Source organism: Morone saxatilis, unplaced genomic scaffold, assembly GCF_004916995.1.
Source record: "Morone saxatilis isolate NCDOM2014 unplaced genomic scaffold, NCSU_SB_2.0 Contig19, whole genome shotgun sequence".
NCBI classification, from domain to species: domain Eukaryota; kingdom Metazoa; phylum Chordata; class Actinopteri; family Moronidae; genus Morone; species Morone saxatilis.
Window position 1 is genome coordinate 21,271,200 of NW_023339751.1, and position 20,814 is coordinate 21,292,013.

The window sequence follows — 20,814 nt, forward strand, 5'->3', positions numbered from 1 at the left end:
AGCCAGTGGATATCTGGATAATGGTTCCATGTGCCAGTCATTGCTTACTTGAGATCTGCATATGAAAGCTAAAGATAAAAGAAACAACTAAATTGTTATCAAGCGATAGCTGATGGGTTCCAAGATAGCATTTCAACCAATGTGTCCTGCCTCTTTTGCTCTCCACACTGACAGAATGCGACCAAAGCCCACTCAAACATGAATGGTCTACTACTCGGACTACAAACGTACAACAAACGGAAAGCAGAACGCTTCCGATAGCTGTTTGAGATTAAATATACATAGATTTAGCAGTTTAGTAATTGACCTTAACTCCAACAAAGCTGCATTAATTAATATATTAACAATGGATCAACTAACAATCTGTAATGTGAAACTCAAAGTGACAGCACACACAGCTACTACACAGCTCAGCATTGCTCCTCTGCTCTACAGAGCATTTTAGCATCTTTCAGTTCATTGTTTTGGTTTTACAGCTTGCAGCTAAACTGTTTTGGTTAATAATATATCAGGCAGCTGCATTCAGATAAACCCAGCACCAAACTGCAGATTGAAAAAAACATAGTGGTGCCTTTAGCAGCTAAGGCGATGGTGGAGACCAAAACAGAACTAAAAGAAGAGTGAATTTAAACTCGGATTTGTCAGGTAGCCAGAAACACCCAGAATGCTAATGATGCTTTGCAACTCTCTATTGAAACATTTGCCATAACAATTTAATGAGGTGATTATGTGTAAATATTGTGTTTACCTCTAGTTGTACTGCCCCCAAGTGGCAAAACAATTAATTAAACAATGTTCAGTTCAGAAATACACAAAGCGCTTGGTTATGTGTTCAAATATTGGATAGGGGCTTTAAAGCTGAAGCAGAGACAACACTCTCCCATGCAGTAACAAAAAACATTTAGAAACACTGCATTGTAATACATGATCACTACAACAGTGGGGAGCATCATAAATAGTAACAAGCTTTCAGTTTGAAATTCCTGAGGGATTTTCTCTAAACGTGGGTACACAGTAAGTTTTGTAATTTTACGATGCTTCATCGGGTTGCAGTATAATTATATGTGAAATGGCTCTCTGAGTCCCTGTCATCGCTCTGCTGGTAATGACAGTTTTATCCCCACTTCCTCCCTGACCCAGGAGGAGCCCATCACCGGTGTTCAGGATTGCTGCTTGTGATCCCTCTGTTTCATCAGCCAGATAACTGTTGTTCCTGTAGAGCAGGAGTGGCTGCTCCAACTGAGAAATATAGTTTCAGAGTCATATCAGGCACAATGTGGCTGGCACATAAAGATACACAGATGGATCTACACAAGTGTGTCACCAGCCAAACTGATACACTGACAAATCCAGATCAGGACAAATAAGGGAAAAAGACGAAGTGGAGGATGAATGAGGATAAAACCACAGTAACTAACATTTTGATACGATAGCACAATGTTCAATCTAGTATTTTATGTGCAACTAATTTCACTAAATGATTTGATACAGGGAGGCACTCCTGAGACAGGTTCAAATTTCACGATCACTGTATTAAAGCCGCATTTTGGCTGTTTTTGACCATCAGAGGGTAGAAAGGCTCCAAATTAAGCTAACAAAGCCCTGCCATACTACTGTCATAGCAAAATGTCTACTTGCACATCAAGCAGACACACAATAACATCATCATCTTTTGTAATTGTAAGTCTTATATTCACTCTCCTTTTAGCTCTGGTTTGGTCTCCACCAACACCTAAGATAAATATCTGACTCTTTAGCTGCTAAATGTTTCAGTTCCTCCACCAGCCGCTTGTTAACCAGGGCTTGTCTGAGGTTGTTTGCTGTAAACTGCTGTCTGCACTTTTGTATGGTTTTATGCATAAGACTTATTTGCAACATGAACAACCCTCACTTTATTGATTGACTCACTTGATTCATTGTCTTAACTTGACATATTTGACATTGTAAGAATATTAGATAAACAAATGGAGCTAGCCTGAGAGTAAAAAGAGATAGAGAGAGCCAGAGGATGTAGAAGAACTGTGGTATGCAACTGAAACAGACAGGCAGTAAGACAGCTATAGATAAACAGACATTGTAGTTATATGGATAGGGAGACTGATTGAAAAGGATAGAAAGATCAACAGGTCAGATGAAGAGCATTGGTAGCTCAGAAACTTGATCCATCTGCCAACCTTATTTCTACACAGAAAAAAAAGTTTTGGAAATGTTTTCATGCCATAAGATTAGATTTGTCCCAGACTGGCTGGAACCGTTGAGCCTCCAAACACCCTTGTCCTCTGAATCCAAAACTTTGTGTCTAACCTGTAAGCTGCCACAGAAGTGGTAGATGCCAGGGTCTGTGTTGATGTGGTTGTCAATAGTGTTGGGGTTGCGTTCACGGTTCCTCTGGTAGGGGGTGGTGGTGGAAGTGGTCGTCTGGACAGGGGACATCGGCTGCCACACTCCCACATCTGTCCCATTCCCAAAGGCCTGGATGGCATTACCTACAGAGGAAAAGGGAGACAGAACTAATTAGCTGTGAACAACAAATACTTTTTTGGGGGGAGGTCAGTGGTATACATAAAGTAGTAAAGTCAGTAAAGAAATAAATGAAGAAAACACAAACAACTGCTGCTTGGTGAGCAATAATTGATTGCAGGTGAACTCACTTTGTGTGTCATCTGCCATGATTTAAACCAACCAGGTGACACAGACTGATATCTTTCAAAATAATTAAGTTTATTCTGACTAAGACCTTTACCTCTGAACACATCTCTTGATGAGTCTGACTTTGAGACACGCTGAGCTGGTATATAATTAGTTTGCTCCACTAGAAATACTACGTCGTAATTCCACGCAGGTCACTTTAGCACTAAACTGGATCTCATCATGAATCACATGCTTGTTAGTCCCCATGTTAAAATAAAGCTTTATATTGCAGCGGCCCAAACCACAATTAAAGGTGAGTTAGAAGGTACTTAAGTTTTGTTATCACTTCCCTCCATTATAAATTCACAGCACAGTCAAAAACCTGAGTGCTGATGTGGCTATTTACCATTAGAGTCCATTAGTGGCCCTATTAATAGCGTTCTATGGCTTTGATGTAAAAGACACACACACACACGCATACATCAGAGGAAAGCTGAGCTGCTTTTTGAACATAATGATATTCTCCCCTCCAACAATTATGACCCTGATACTGTGGCAAAGAAAGTGAGAGCTGATCTGCATAACGGCTCTTTAACCCCACTGAAATATTCATGCATACATGTGCAGAAACATGAGTATGTCTTCATGATGTTCAGCCTATATTCATATTGTTATATAAAAAAACACCATTGGAAAAATATTTGCATTGCTTTAACAAAAGACTTGCGTGTTATAAAAACCATGACTGTACACATGGACAACCTTTCAGAGATGCTTTTGTGTTCAACAAAAACCAAACACAAGCTGTAATTTCTGTGTCCATTTAAAATAAAACATCTTTTCATGCAGTTTATCAATGCCTGCTTCCATTAACACAGTAACTTTGGTCTTTTCTTTCTATTCCTCTCTCTGTACAGATACTCTACACACTTCAAACAACTCCTTCTATTGAATAATAAGCATTCATCCAAAGGTGTATCACAACAACTGATGTTGGCTTTTATGTATAATTTGAACACCTTTCTGAATAAAGGTTCTGTCTCTGAATATAATGTTGGCACCAGCCAGAACTGTTCAGCTTTCAGAAGGTATAAAGTCTTTCAAGTAAACCTTCAAGGTTGGTTTCTTTAATTCAATAAGTGCAACATTTCTTCTAAACTCAACTAAGAAGATTAAGTTCCCAAACTACCACAGAGACAGCCGATCGAAAAACACTCATGAGTCATTCTGGAGTCATTCTTTCTTTATAATGTTTTGGTATGAGGACTTGTAAGTCTGATGTCAGCAAATGTGATGACTCAAGTCAACACCTCCACATCGTGACATCCTAAAGCCCTGAAGTTACACTGCAGAGCCAAGGGAATACCTGCTGCAGTCCTGGCAACATTCATCCTCCAGATGTTGAAAACTAGGAAGGATGATTGATAGAGGGTATCTCTCTCCTTACAGTCTTTTCTAAAAGTGCCCATGGCAGCATTCCCTAATTCCTGCTGACCTAGTTCTAGATATTTTCTTGAGCAAAAAGGAACCAGGGGATTCTCAGGATGTTCTTGGCATCTGAGCAGATCAGAATTACCCTGAGTTTCCTCAACAGCTTATCGTCTGGTTGCAGCTATGACAGACAGCCATTAAAATAATGTGGATTTCTTGGAGAAGTAAATTAAGCTCACGATATGATGCAAAATGATACGATATACTTTATTTTCCATGTAGACATGAGTCCGGGTTGCAAGCAGAGGAGTGCCCTACTGCACTGAGTCTGCCCAGTTGCCCAGATGTCAAGACAAGACAAGAGATCTGGATACTAGTGTGCATGTAAAGATATTCCCTGCACTGGACTCACTTGTGTTTTGACAGACCTAAACATCTTTGTCAGAGTGAACTGTACGCAGCATGGTCTCACCCTGCTCTACTCTTACTCTTCCTTCCCCCTGTGGAAGTGGCTTCTGCTTAAACTCACCCTGACCTAGAAAGAACCTTTTAGTTTGTTCCACTCTGCACATTTAATAAACGTGACTATTAATCTTGAACTAAGCAGAGCCGGAGACTCCTCCACTTCGTCTGCTTTGCTGAACTGACCTCTGGTAACACCAGACATCCCAAAAGATGGAAAAGCTTTCTCTATGTCTCTATCACTTACAATGACAAACAGACAAACAATTAAGAAAATATTATTACAAAAGAAAATTTGTGTATGTTTATATTTTATTTATGATTAGTTAATCAGTTCAATTCATGTATTTTTGTTTTAATCTGTGTATGTGTATGTGTATCTGGGGGAGGGGCAGCACATATAATGGAACAAGCTTTGGCTCTGAAATAAACTGGAATTTAGAACAAATTTTTAATTTTCTTAAAAAAAGAAAAATGATGTACAAAAGGCTGCCGACATGTGCAGGCATTCATATCTAAGATGCAATAATCAGCACAAAAAAGTCATTTTTGTCAATATCCTGCAGCTCTGATATGTGCGACTTTGCTCATGAGTGTGCATGTGCATATTTAATTTTTGCTTATGTGTGCGAGCATGTGCTTGTGTAGCTGGTAGCTTTGTGTCGAGACAGCAGATGGCTGATGAGCATATTGTAAGTGTTGATGGGCTCTTTCCTGGCTACTCTGTCTCCTCACCTAAGGCCTAATTACACAGCACAGTGACCGTGTGTGAAAAACAGTTCAGCATCTCAAATTAAGGCTCAGGATTTCTGACATGCACGTGTACTTAGTTGATTCCTGTTTGTATATATAAAATACAAATATAAAATACTGTCTATGTTTCTGTTTGCTACCTGTCTGCCATCTCTGTTTATACAATGTCCTCTTATTCCTGATCCACTTTATTCCCTTATGTAAGGTAGTAGTGAAGGCTTACAGTAAGGTTCCAGTCAGCTATTACAGAAACGTTTCAAATAGCACTAAGCTTTCTCTGGAGATTAAAATTACAAAAAAATTACAAACAGATCCTCTTTAAAAACTGTATGCTTAAAAACATGCATACTTGTAAATATAATTATATGGCAATTGCATTTTTATTTTTACTCTGTAAACCATACCTCACTTTCAGTATCAGAGCTGCATTGGATCACCAGCTCAGATCAGACAGCAAATTAGCTGGTAGTTAGTTCTAATTGTCTTTACTGACAGCTAAAACATTTTGTATGTCAAACTCAAACATCATTGTGACTGTAAATGTCATCAACACCAGCTAACAAGAACAACAACAACATTTCATGGTTTCATCCCACTTCATACAGATTAGACTTCAAGAAGTGAAAGTCTTACCTTAAAGGCAGAGCTCTGATCTTTGAGTGTATTTGGATAATAAACCCAAAGACACAGAGATCTTATGCCTTTCCTCAATAGATTCAATGGAGAGTTAATGGCACCTCTGCTACTGTTTACTTAGGATGCATAAAATGAATTCACAACCACTGCAGACTGAACAAACAAAATGTGATACACAAGATCTATACAATGTACTGGGGTTCCACTTTCCCAAATCACACAAACAAACACTTATACACTATATGTGTGAGATCCCTCACTAACACTAACCTTAACCCCATGATGGACAATTTATTTAGGCCCACCTGGGCTTTATAATATAAAACAGAGAGCATTTAAAAGCAAACAAGCTACAAAATTGAAGGCAAGGAGCAAGTTAAAATTCACAAGATGGGATATAAGTGTCTCATTGATAGTTACTGAACCCACAATGTGCAGCTGACTTGATGGTCTCCTGGGAGCTGCTGCTTCTAAAACCAATCACCTATTCTGGGAATGAATGACATCAACACATTTGACCTATAAGCAGTTTAGGAGAGCATCACCTTGTAACATCAATTCACTGTTACTCTTATTGTCCTTATTCTAAACCCTAAAAGCAAGTCTTAACCTTCAAACAACCCTTTCTAAGAAGTGACGACCAGACCAAATGATTTCCAAAAACATCTTCACTTCTAAGGTCTTAAAGTCCAACTGGTTCAAAAAGATAAAAAAATACAAAAAGTACACACACATTTTCAAAGCACTAAACCAAATATTCATTTAACCTTCACTAATGCAAACATCACTGTGCATTTAAACAAACGTGATATCATCTTCCCACTGCAGCAGATATTTGTGTGAGCAGTATGAGTTTGCCTCTCGCAGATTTCTACATAACCACTTTATCTCACTTTACATGTACAAGTTTAGCTGTAATACTAGAATTATGATCATGTTGGATGGTGTGACCTTTGCATATTCAGTACATATTCCGGAAATGGGGAGGCATCACACTGGAAAGGCTTTGAATACATTAAAGCTCTAGTGTTTTTCTCCCTCCAAGGGATCGAAAGATAACTCTCAGGAGTTGTGAGAAGCATTACAGGATAGAAAAAAAGAAAAAAAGGTATTGCTAAATTTTTTCTTCTAGCATTCCTTTATTTGAATTACTGGATGAGGCCTAAAGAATTACCGATTAAAAAACTGATTTAAAAAACACCCTTTGCTGGACCAATACATATATGACATATGGTATTGCCTTTTATGAGGTAGAAAGTTCTTCATTTTAAGAGCTAAGAAGGTTGAAAACTACTGCGTTAGAGGATGTTTATATATTTAAATACCTGTCTCTCTGTTGTCACTGTATGACATGTAAATAAAGAAGAGCCAGGCATTTATCCCAGGCAACTCTCTTCCATCTCTGAACAATAAAACATCTAAAGTGCAGTGTGAGAACAAAAAGTTCTCTCTCTCAGTCTTTCCATATTCTCTCTTTCTGTCTTTCCTCTTTCGTTCGCTGTTGTAGTTTCTCTCTAGTCATGACCCTGTAGCCGGCGTGTGTCAGGATCTTCAGAGTTGTCAGTTCCAGTTACTGCTGAGCAAACTTAATGAGAGCAGAACGAGGGAGGGCATGAAAGGAGGGAGATGGAGACAGTGAAATGGGATGAGAAGAAAGAAGTGAGCACAAGGAGGAGAACAAGTAAAAGGATGGGGTTGTAATGGTCAAATAAATAAGCAGTAAAGGAGGAGTTAGAGAGTACAGAATTGAGACTAATAATGGATAACAGACATATATATAGAGAGAGCTGGCTTTAACCCACATTAACCCCCTTTGATCTTACAAATCTCACATTGACACACTTATACACGTATAAAATCATGCAAATGATGACATGAACGGTGCATGTCTCATTTACATACTTGTAAAACGCACACATGCTGGCTCAAACACACACACAGACACACACGCTGACTGTGGCAGCCCTTATTATCTACGGCAGACCAACCTTGTTAACCCTGACTGGTAAAAAGACAACAGAGCAGAGAAAACAAAAGGAGGAAGAGGAAAGTTGGTAAAAATGAGACTGCATCTTGTTGGTGTTTTCCCATCTGGTAACTGTCATTCTGACAGAGGAAAATCAGACTACCCACTTTGCTCAACCACCTGCAGCATCTCATCCTCTTCAATGTGACTATGGCTCATTATTTAGAATGAACATCATTCTCTAGATTATACACCTATTTAACAACACAGTGACCAACGGAGAACTCGCTAGAACAAAGTAATTCATCTCTCTGGCCAACTTTTACATCAAGGCACACTTAGAACTGACTAATAAGATGTCCTCAGACAAAACATCATGTCGTGTGTGTCTGTTCTCACACTACAGTTTGGATTCCATCTTTAAGTTTCTATTTACATGCGAAAAGGTGGTGTCTCTACCATTAGCATTTCATTTAAGCATCTAGAGTAAGTCTAAGATTCCCTTGTACTTACACTGGGATTGGGGTTCAATCATTTTATCAAACATGAATCCAATATCAAATCCCCTTACATAATCAAAATCCCTTCAAATCCTTTATTTAATCTATTTAGGTTCAACTTTCAACACCGTAAGTCACTAAAGTTAGTAACTTAAAGGGTTGAACTGGGAGATTGCGAAACTGACGTGTAGCAATTGGCTCATGACTTTTTTGGTCTGGACTGCAGAAACTGTCGCTCACAGTTGGAGAGTTTGATAGCAATACTTTTTCTCACATATGATCACATAGCACAGACACAGGCTAACATGAAGCACATTAACCAGACAATAACCAGGCTTATTTACAGTATTTACACAACTAAAAATTAGTGACATCTGATCTGCCACTTGGCAACAGCATTTAAATCAACGGAAGTGTTAATTAAGCACTGGCTAAAAATAAAAAGGCCTGCATCCTAAATAAAAGATTTAATAAGAGATCTGGTTGCCTCACTGCTTAGCTCACCCTGCTATTTCATCAACTTGTAACCAGATCCAAAAATGGAACTGGCCATTAAGACCCAACTCTGACGGCCACACCAGATGCAATTATAGCCAATTCACTGTTTTGACAATTTATTCATCCCTTTCAATCCCTATTATTACCAGTTTGGATGAACACACATCTCGTAATTTGTGAAGGATTTAATTGTAAGAAATGGCCAGAGATCTTAAACTAAATCTGTTTGTATCCAATCAAGTGTAGCAGATTTCAGCAACCATCCTTCAAGTGTATGTGATTACAGGCATTCATCCAGCTTAGGTGTCCTTGAGCAAATACTCTGTGACCCTGTGTTCTGACCTCTGTTCAGGAATCAATGAAGAATCACATTACACTTAAACAGTGTTGTGGAGGAAAGCAGCAGGCTGACTGACACTGAGTGTACTATCAAAACAAAAGGAGCAGAATTAGCTCTGATTACAGGTAAACACACAATGAATCTGGCTCTTATCTCTACAGCTCCGTAGGAATGTCCCACAACTTATTACTCTTGGCCGGGTAATAGATGTGTATATATGTGTGTGTGTGTGTGGTATAGAGACAAACAGTGTGTGTGTGTGTGTGTTTGAAGGGGCTTGTTAATTAAAGTTGCTGTGTAGGGCTGGATGAAAAAGCCGCTTTCTGTCAAAGATCTGGAGCAGGAGTTCTGCTAGGGCTTTTAGGCACACACACACAAACGAACACAGACGTACACACATTCAGGCACCATGGTGCAATATGACTGGTTTCCCTATAATGCAGAGGGATAACAATGCAAGCATGGCAATGGGATATATTTGGTTAGAGGGAGAGACTGAGAGAAGGAGAGGCAGGAAAAGAAAAGAGAGGATAAAAGAGCAAAACAGGAAAGAGTCTAGCAGAGCACAGTGGATGAAAATAGACCAGAATTCAGAAGAGCAGATAAGACTAAAGTACAATAGCAAAGAGAAGAAGAAAACAGTAAACAGCTGGTCAGACAGCAGCAGGACAGAGGGATAACTTACGGAGGCAGGTGTTCTCTGTGAAAAACTCGGTGAACTTGTCACATTCATCCTTGTTGTTGCCGCTGTTGCTGCAGTCGCAGTAGGGAGAGACGCTGATTTTGGGTGAGCGCAGGTAGTTGGGTGTCATCACGGTACCTGAAGCAAGCGGATAGAACGATTTTTCATTCATGCATTCATCTCGTCTTTATTTTTGTAAATCAACTGATCCATGAACAAGGATTCTCTGTGAATTGTTATTGACAAGAACCCCAATATGCTGCTGACTGTCAAGGGAAAAAAAAGCATATTTAAACCCATTACAACTTGTTATCATCCTCCTTCGGGTTTAAATAAGGAATGCCGCAAAAACAAAGTTAAATCATTGTTAAATTTATTTCTCTTTCTCTTCTCCCTGTGTAAAGGGGTAAAGCAGTGTGGTGGAGTTTCTGCAGGAAGCAGAATGCAGAGAAGCCGGAGTGAAGAATAGGCTTTCTCTCTGCGAAGGAAAGTAAATAGCTTCAGTCAGTGATTTCTCACTCCCCCAATGGATTGTTCCCTTGTGCTGGCTGCGCTCCAAAACAGGCCTTTTTGTTTTGCGGTAGGCAGAATGAATTGGCACTGTGTGGACACTGTGCATGTGTGGTTAGGTTTAGTCACTTGCGAGGACCGATTCCTGACAGCTCACCGCAGGGGTGAGGACATAATGGGACGCTTTGGCTGGTGCACATAGTGATTGAGACTGGGGTTACACCAGGAGTTCCATTAATGGAAATACAAATTGGGTCTTAATTTCATAGTTTTGTCCATCGTTTGTATTGGTTGTAACTTCAAACTCTCTAAGTCAACTGCTGAGACCTGGAAACAAGGTTGCATTTAAGAAGAAACACGAGCAGTCAGACAATCAGCTCAACCAGGTCAGACAAACTTATTTGGAAGACAAAATGAAGGCAATAAACATCCATCACAATCTATGGACCCACTTCCTGCTTCAGCTTTGACCTACTGTACTTATTACGTATTACGTATTTTTACACATACAGTTTTTATGGTCCATATAGGATTACTACCTCCTTTTCAAAGAAAACTCACTTTCAATTTTATTTACAAATAACGTACTTTAAAGGTTCAATGTGTAACATTTAGAATGATCTATTGGCAGAAATCGAATATAATATTTATAGCTACGTTTTTGTTAGTGTATAATCAACTGAACATAGGAATCGTTTAGAATGAGCCATTTTTATCTACCTCCATGTTGAACCGCCATGTTTCTACAGTAGCCCAGAAAAGACAAACCAAACATTGGCTCTAGATATGGCCTTTTCCGTTTTTTTGCGAGTTTCACAGCCACCGTAGTTTCTACTACACACTTGGAACAGGAGGGTGAGGAGTGTAGCAACTACACTGCTAGATGCCACTTAATCCTGCACACTTGACCTTTAAATAATCTGTAGAAAGTGTTACAACTTGCCTTATCATCTGCTCATGTTTTTCATCTTGTCAGACATGTAGGGATGTTGCAGTGTTTCCAAATCTCAGCAATTCCTTTGCTGTCAATTTCAGCATAGCCTTGGTGATATCTGCATTGTAGCTTTGCTGAAGTTAGCAAGGAGGGAGTCTTGGCAGGAGCTGAATTTCGATTATTCCAAGCTGATAAATCTCTATCAAACCTTCCTTGTGTCTCAGTCTCAGTCCTCTGTTTTTGCTGTTGCTGTTTTTTTAGCTTAATGGATTTCAACAAGGACATTTTCACCACTGTTTTCATTATTACTTGTGTGCACCAGTGTTCACCAGAGGTGCTGGTATGCAGTAAGAAATAGGGATACCTATAAGGGAAAACATCAGAGGTTCCGGTACTCTAATTCAAGCATTTATGTAATATACTTTTATTCAGATGTGCTCACTTCTGGTTTTACCCCTACTAAAGGGGTTTAGATGATCTGGCTAAACTGCGGGTGTGTTTACAAGTTGTCTGATCACCTGACTGCTCATGTTTTTTGCCCTATCAAACTTCTGTGTCCAGATTTCAGCACTAACTTGCGTTAGTGTAATATTATCATAAGCAATAGAAACAAAACAATGAAAAGAAGATCAACATCTTAAAATACTTAGGGTCATCCTTTAAAGGTGTTATTTAAGAAAATGAACAATCCACAGAGACCTGGAGTAAATGAGACAAGGCTGACCAATAACAGTCAAGTGTACATGTGAACTTACCAATCAGACCCGAGTATGAGAGGAGGCAGTCTGCGTAGTTCTCCTTCAGACAGCCTGACAGCGAGCGAGGCTCCGGCTGGCAGTTGACAAAAAAGTCAGCCAGTCGTGACCTGCAACACACACACATCCAAAAATATTTCAGCGCCAAACATGATTATACCTACAATGGATTTTATATGAGACATTTTATATGAGGCCAATGTGACTGGAATGTGAGGCAAAATGCCCGGTCCAAATGAGAGAACGCTGGAAGTAATTTCTCTCAATGCAATTAGCCTTCTTAATGGCTGCCTTCAGTGGAGTAAGATGACCCTCTTACGTATGCCGTGGCTGGTTTATATCCTGGAATGAATGAGGCTAAAGGCAATTCTCCACCAAGTCTGTTCTGTTTCATTTACTGCCTTCATAAATGTTTGTTTACACTTTTGCCACAGGTGCAGTGGCATGTGAAATTGAAATGGAGTTTGAATTCCCAAGGAATTCACCATTTGAAGTTAGACTGTGTGTGATATACTAGCACTTTGACACAAAGCAAACCTTCTAATGTCATTGTGACTGTAACATCTTTATGGAAAGGGATTTTTTCTTTTCAATATCGATCATATGCTTGCAGTTTTTCATTCCTTTTGGTAATATTTTACTTTTTTATAATAGTTGTGGAGATTTTTTCTAACAGAGCAGGAGCATCAAAGGTCAAACAAATCCCTAGTATAGTCCTGAGGAGTGACAGCCAAAGCTACAAAAAAAAGAACACCGTAGTACAACAAAAGTAACATAATAAAAATGAAAGAATAAAAACCCCCAAATAATGTGTTATAACCTGCTCAGGTCATTACGGATGAAAATTAGCTTATTAGCTAACTCTGGCACATTTACATTGAAGTGTAAACTGCAATATTTATTGGTCTGCATTGTCTCTGATTGATAAATATAAAATAAAATAAAAAAGTTTTATAATAATAAATACATTTATTAACATTAAATAATAAAACGAAAAATACGTACGCAGAAATAAAGAATGATTTTTCCTTGACAGATAAGACCTTTTAATCAGGAAGACAATATAACTTAAAGGTATCTTGAGGTAACAAATGTATATTTACATTCTGTGTTTCTTCCCCAAGACTCATATTTTCGAGGCTTAACTATTGCTGAAAAAAAAAATAGGTAAACCCAGTTTTTAAAACACTTTAAAATCCTGCATTGTTTATATTTATCTTTTCTGTCTTTTAGGGGCACATTGCTATATTTCTTGGAACAGTGTGAAACTGTCACCAGGAACCAGGAGGCTCATTATTCCACAACATAAGGTTAAAAACTCCACAAACAAACTTTAACTTAAAGTTTGGATTTTTCAATTCAGAAACAGCAGAGCAGATTTCTATGTTTATCTGAATGAGACAGCTACAATCTGCTACTAGGAAATAGTTGCAAACATGTACCGAAACACACACACTCTCATATATGCACTCACAGTGTGATCTATCTAATCACACCAATCTGGTGCAGAGCAGAGCAGTGTGTAGTGAGAGTTGTCAGCAGCAACCAGTATACTACACCTGACATATGGTGAGGGAGCTTGTGGAAATGCATGGCTTTAATCTATCTGTGCTAACTGACAAATGGACTGGGAGGAAGCCGCGCTGCAGTGAGACCTGTTGTTCAACCCTGAGCGTATGTCTGATGGATAGGGAGAGCCACACAAAGAAAAAAGAGAGGGAGACGGAAGGATGGACAGAAACTTGTAGTATGAATTTACTGTTGTCATGCTGCTTGCTGTTAAGTAGAGACAAAGGGTGAAGAGGGTGGGGGGGGGGACCTGAGGCCACAGTCCAAATGGAGCTCATTTATGATGCCTAATGCTTCCATTTAATCCCAGACAGCCACACTGCTGCAGGCTGCAGGCTCATAGACTGCATAACACACACACACACACACGATCCAATGAGGGTGATGTCAGATGTCCATCACTGAACTACTTTTTTCCATGTGTGTGTAATTGTGTGTGTGTGAATCTGAGACGTGAGGCATACACCACAGTGGGACTACAGTGACTACAATGTAAAGAGCATGTTGGCCATGTTTGTTAATTGTGCCTGTTTGTACTTAATCACACTGTGGGGACTTACCTCTCATTTGGAAAAAAACGCTAGTCCCCACCAGGTTAACAATTACGTTTTAGGGTTTATAACTTGGTTCCTGGTTAAGATTAGCTTTCGAGTAAGGTTTAGGCCAGTCTCCAGGGAATTAGTGTACGTCGATGTGACGTCCCCCAACATGTAAGTGACCAGAGGAAGTGTTGTCAGATACAAAGCTCTTTATTACAATTATACACTGTAAGTTACTGTAAACCTTGCAAGGCAGCTTGTGCGATCAAGAGATCAGAAATCCGTGTCAACTTTAACGGCGTCCCAGGTTCGCATCTGACGGGGGACCTTGGTTGCGTTCCATTCCCCATCTCTCTGTACCCTTATTTCCAGTTGTCTCTTTACTCTCTTTACTATAAGCTGTCTAATAAAGGCCCTTAACATATAAAAAAATGGAAATTAACGCATTTTGAAGGCCTACTGTTTCCTACCTGCAGATGTAGTTGGTCTTGCAGGAGGCCTGCAGTTCCAGACAGTTGGGTTTCTGTTTTTCTTCGTACGAACAGACAGGGACAATCGTCTGACGCCTGCGTTCAGAACATGCTGTCTGGTCACTAAGTGGGCATGAGCAGAACAGCATGCCATAGCTGTGTTTCGGAGGAACCTGTGAGGCACAATAATCAAAACACAACATTAAGTGTAGAAGTGAAGTCATCTGCAAGACTTTCCTTTTTATTCTTATTTTGGTCACATTTTCTGTCCACGTTCTACCCTTTGAGGTACTTCTTTCCCTTGGATTTTGGTTGTTTTTTTCTTTGTTGATCATGTTCCATCTTGTTCTACTGACTACCAATTTCCTCTCTTTATTCCAAATAAAAGAATGCTGAGGTTGTTGCAAATATAAATATATCACTTCCTGTGGGTTGGAGGATTTTTTAAGTTCAAACCACCTTTTGTCAACCTCTTCATCATCTTCAACATTGATGATCCATTAAAACAAACAACCACCAAATACTGAGGTAAAGACATGCATTTTACAGAGAATATTGCAGATTATTATGCACATTTTCTCTATTGCCTATTTAACATTGCAACATCTATTCATTCTGATGTGTTGAGTGACTCTGTAGATTGTAACAGAAGATGGCTGTAACGACACAGTCGGGCTACAATGGAAGAATGTCATCATAGTTTTATCTGCAACACAAAAGCTTAAGGCTGTTCACACAAAGAATTCTCTGCTGTGAAAAAAGAAAACAAAATTATACATTGCAATAAGATTAACAATGTCATGCATTCTTTGTAGTTTTCTATTTATTCATATTGTTGTGATCCCTGTTAAGTTATTCTAAAGGGACTTCATTGGAGCTGGGTTGTAATTACAATATTTCACATCATTTTTTACAATATGGCACAGACAGCAAAAACATCTTTTGCGTTTGATGACTGAATCAATGTCAAAACTCTGCACTGGAAAAGCAAACCCTGAACAAAAAGGCCCACATGATTATTTATTGTGATTGTGACAACCCCTCTAACTTATCCACTTCAAAATCATTCTTCCTTTTGAAGCAGGTCCTTTGTGGTGGACATTCGGCTTTTATCAGATATCAGTCGTTTGGAAAACCTCCAGTGTGTGTGCTTTTCAGTGTTTTTTTTTTCTCTTTCTTCTTTTTTTGATAAGCTTGTGTCAGAAGTGCCTTGCCTTGTCAAAGAACTGCCGCAGGGCCTTGTGGCACTTCCTCTTGTTGCAGACTTCAGCAGTGGAGACACGGCTGGTGCAGGGGCTGATGTAGGCCGAGCGGTACTTCTTACATGTGTCATTCAGGTTGCAGGCCTTGGCAGCATTCAGACAGTTATTCTCTCTGGCTACTGCAGGCTCACCTAAAGACAAGAGAGGAGAGGAGGAGGCACAGGGACAAGAAATGGGAATGCAGAGGAAAAAAAGAGAACAAAGTGTGAGAATTGAGTTGAGCATTGAAATAGAGTAAGAAACTAATGACTACTTATTTAGAGTTTCATCAATGCCATGAGAAGTGTCTGAAAGCTTCAGCAAGTAACTTGCGATTAGAATTTTTTTACAAAACTAATCACGTGTTCCTCAGGTCTTTCCATCAAACTTCATTGAAATCTGTTGAAAACTGATGAGCGAATGAACAGACAAAGACTGACACATTGGTCCAACCATGGCCTCATCCAATGGTGGACTAGCTGAATGCGGTGCATGTCATTTTCTCCACTGGAAGGGCACCCTGGAGGGTATTTTATCATGTTTTATCTACCACAGGGGCAGCAGGAGGGTGATCACCCTCTCTACCTAGTCCACCAGTGGCCGTGATAAAGCTTTTAGGGGTCCCAGGGTAACTTTTTGTATGAATAGTACCATGTAAGCATGGTAAAAACTAAAATATAGTCAAAATAATTTTACACATATGGCCCTTCATAAAACTGGCCCATAATGCAGACCCTGCACTGATTGGTATTGTACTTTTTATGGCAGAAATTCGCATACAAATGTGCAATTATCAAAACACTTACATTCAATTGATAACAACTGACCAGAGGCTTTTGGGGCCCCTTAAGGTCTGGGTTGCTGTGACAGTTTCATGGCTTGCCAAGTTGATAATCCTTCCAAGCCAACCCTATATAGATACTTGTTTATGTTATGTGTGAAATTTTTTCATTTTTACACCCATATATCAATATTTGTGTCAGCATCAAAAATCCAGCATTGTTCAGGCTCTACACAGCACACTGAGAATACATGTACAGATCATATTATCACAAAACAAAAGCAGTTCAACTCCCCGTGCCGCAGCGTTTCCACGACAGTGTACAGAAATAAAGAGACAGAAAGAGAGAGTGACAGAGTCAGAGAGAGAGAGAGAGAGGCATATATTCTCAAAACTAGTAGATAAACCCAGCTACATTTTTATGCCTGTATCTGTGTGTGTCGGCTAATATAAATGTTTGTTTATGTCTATTATGCACAAGTGTATGTGCATGTGTGTTTATACTAACTAAGAAGACCCAATTTTCAGTCTTACTTCCTGCTTGGTCTGAATCAAACTGTGGCCCTCGTCTACATGGCCCTGCTGGCTACCCGGACATTTATCTGTAGTCAACAAAGTCTCCAGAGCAGTGCCTTGCTCATCCGTCAGCCTGCACTAATTGCCAGTGTTGTCCTTGTTCCGCTATCAATTAACAGTTTCATAGACTTCTCCCCTCCTACTATTTTTCTTGGTGAAAATGGAGCAAAAACATATTTTTTTTTTCTAACGAGCACCAATTAAAACGGGCGAAGGCTGGCGTGACAAATGTACAGAAGCAGTGGGGGGTGGGGGTGCAGGAAGCAGAGGCGAATAGCAGGAGCGATGTAAGCAAGTCAACAAACCGGCCTGCTGATAGAGCGTGTGTTGTGTTGGGATGGCAAATGGTGTTAATAAGATTCAACACATCAAGGGGAGGGAGAAGAGAAAAGAGGGAGGGAGATTAAAAGGGACATAGAAACGTGATGGGGGGGGGAGATGAGTTGATGGTCCGGTGATGTATTAATTGTTGACAGGGAGGATGCTGTTTGTTAGAGAAGATGAATTCTTTCCAAAACCTCCAGCAGCCTCTGAGGAAAGCCACTGCTGGCTCACTCATTGCCGATTCATTCCATTACTTCCCTTTGTTGTCCTCAATCTGTTTCACCTTACTTTCACCTTTTCCTTCCAACTGCCCCTCCTTCCCTTCACTTGCCCACTCTCTCCTCTCGGATTGTCCTGCCTTTTCGAGACTTATTGGGCACTCCATCACTTGAGCGCACAGTTTGGTAATGTGCACTCAAAAGACAGGGGCTCCCTCTGTGCTGAATTAAATCTAATGTTACTATGCTTGAAAACTGTACTTGCAAAAACAACAGATGCTACTATGTCCAATTACAAATATATTGTTTTAAGATTTTTGGCTTTCCATTACTATTACTATTATTACACACTTAAACACAACCCCTGCGTATTGAAACACAATACTCGTGGCCTTCTATTCTTTCATATTTAAAAGGTAATGTGGCAATATTTTTAGTAGCAGTATAACTTTTGGGTTTGGAAAAAACACAATACCAACCAAACTGACTGATTTGATCCTCTTATTTTCAGCATACCCTCGGCCCAGTTTTGATACATTATATCTGAATGGTTATTTTAGAGCATATGATCATCTTTATCGAGCTGACCTGAGGTTGTTACTGTGTGCAGTGGAGGGAAGGGAAACCTGTCACATGCAGCCATTTTGGAGTGATATTGTTCTTCTATTGTCCTGGTGACATCTGACAACTGCTGCTGCTGAAAAGTTAAGCCACTTACATTACTGTATAAAAAGGATTTTTGGACTTTTCAAATGTATGTAATGACAGCTGCATGGTAGTGTTAATGAGGTTTGGGGAAGGCCTTTCTATCGTATGTATGTTTAATACATAATACCTATAGTACTGGTAGGATCACAATTTCTGGTTTTAAATGTAATTCAAAAAAAAATGAGGGGAAATATAAGTTATCTTTACACACCTGAATGTGAAAGGCAGCAAAAATAAAAAAAACTTTCACCTGTTTTGGCCTTTAGTAGGTATATAAACAAGTATCACACAAGAATAATATGTATATAGCTGCTTGATAGATAACTGACCACAGAAATTAGGTGAGCTGAAACACACTGAGGAAAAGGCTTGCTTCACCATAATCCATACAACAACCCCTCTGAAAAAACATGAATTAAACCAGCAGTAAACAAAACAGTTTCATTTTCATTCACGAAATGTAAGTAAGTAAGTAACAACAAATACTGGATTTTTTACATTTCAAAATGACATCAGGAAGCACTTTTGCATAAATACACTTTTTGTTACCGTCTGTTTTTTTTCCCTCAACCAGCTGGCAGCATTGTGTCCCACTACCCTCCAAACCTTTTCTCTCTCCTCCATCACTTTAAAACATTCACAGACACCTCCACTCCTGCTGCATCTCTGCTGCTTTCCAGCCCTCATGTTCGCCTTCAATTTCCTCCTTTCCTCCATCTGTCTCTTCTCTTCCGATCAGTGTGCAGACACATACTTTTATTTCTTTTTTTATTTCAGCTTCCACAGATCGACTGACTCTCAGCTCTTAACCCTGCAGTTGTCCCCTGGGCAGCTGAGCGAGGTTTGTGTTTGCGTGTGTTAATGTTTGACTCTCTTACTATCATTTGCCTCATTTGAAAGGACTTGATCAATAGTGCATCCATGTTTTATGTTGGCAGGCCTTTGGGTTACAAAGCTTGGGAGGCTCACCCTAAACCTGTTATCATGCAGAAGGCTGGATGCAGTTCAAGTTACTGTTCTTTTACTGTGAATGATTTTTTAAATGTGTGCAAAATTTATTTAAAAAAATCTAGTATAGTCTTTTAAAATCTTTATCTAGCTAGATTATAAAGGAAATGTATTGATTCCAAGATGCATTGCAATGTGAACATGGAAGATTCTGCATTGATGCAGTGAAAGTAGCTATGTGCAGTCATACAGAAATTTGAGGATGTGAAACATTGAGATACATTGAGAATTGTTGTGCATTTGAATCATTGACAGGTGAATTGTAATCGAATCGCAAGGCCAGTGAAGATTCACACTTCTACTATATTAAAGTACATTAATGAAGGAAGAAGAGGAAGGAGAGGAGGAAGGATAAAAGAAAGGAGGAAAACCTAAAAGGCACCAAGTTTCTGCTTAAGCTTGTGTTGTAGGATTAGTACATAGCAAGAGATTTGAAGACCCTTTGAGGTCAAAGCTGGTCGACATTTTAAACCATTATGCCTGACTACATAAAGGCTTTATCCTTACCCTGCCTGAGTGCTTGAAGAGCATTTTTTTTTCTGTGAATGTTCTTTTTTCATCTTCAAGAAGACTTTAATGATTCCTGGACTTGATGTATGTGAAGCTGATTGAACACTTGGCCTCTGCATTCTTTTTCTTTCAAGAGCTTTGCTCTCATATGCACTCTCTCATCCAAGCCACCACCAGCTCAACATATCAATAAATCTTTAAAGTGTGATTGACAATCTCCTCCACTCATAAAACAACATGAAACCTTCCTCCATCTTACTGGATGAACGCACCACTTGCTGAGCTGCCATCAGTCTCCTTATTTTTAAACTGTAAAAATATGGCACCTGTTATGAAAACATCATATTCCCACACATTAGTTTTTGTTTTTGTAATATATCTAAGGCAAGAAATAGGTCTGTGATTCTGCTGTTACAGAATCAGTCATTGTTTTACAACTGTAAAATCTTGTTTAGTTGTTTATTGACTAGATTAGTTTCAGGTAGCGGCAAACCATGTCATCCATGAAACCGAGCTCACCTAAAAAAGTGATATAAATATATATATCTGGCACTTTGGAGAGGAACACCTCACATAAAAGGGTTCAACAGGGACACACTGATAACAATGTCTAATCACAATAATCATGATGTTGTATATTTTGTACAAACACAGTTCACTGTGTGGGGTGTGTGAGTGTGTGTTGTGAATGTTACCTGCACATATCTTTGAGTCTGTTAATGTGTGTGTGTGTCTGTGTGTGTTACTTTAGCCATCTCTCTTCTCCAACAAC

At 39.3% G+C, this 20,814-nt stretch overlaps 1 protein-coding gene across 1 annotated transcript in view; it reads right to left on the reverse strand.

Annotated features, from left to right (window-relative positions):
* The window catches only part of gfra1a (gdnf family receptor alpha 1a), a 91,601-nt gene that overhangs the window by 10,958 nt on the left and 59,829 nt on the right, over positions 1 to 20,814 (reverse strand). The window contains exons 5-9 of the mRNA XM_035662924.1: positions 15,891 to 16,069; positions 14,677 to 14,849; positions 12,099 to 12,208; positions 9,903 to 10,037; positions 2,305 to 2,486 (exon numbers count right to left, since the gene is read on the reverse strand). Of these exons, the coding sequence (XP_035518817.1) occupies positions 2,305 to 2,486; positions 9,903 to 10,037; positions 12,099 to 12,208; positions 14,677 to 14,849; positions 15,891 to 16,069 (779 nt within the window). The remainder of the gene's footprint in view (positions 1 to 2,304; positions 2,487 to 9,902; positions 10,038 to 12,098; positions 12,209 to 14,676; positions 14,850 to 15,890; positions 16,070 to 20,814) is intronic.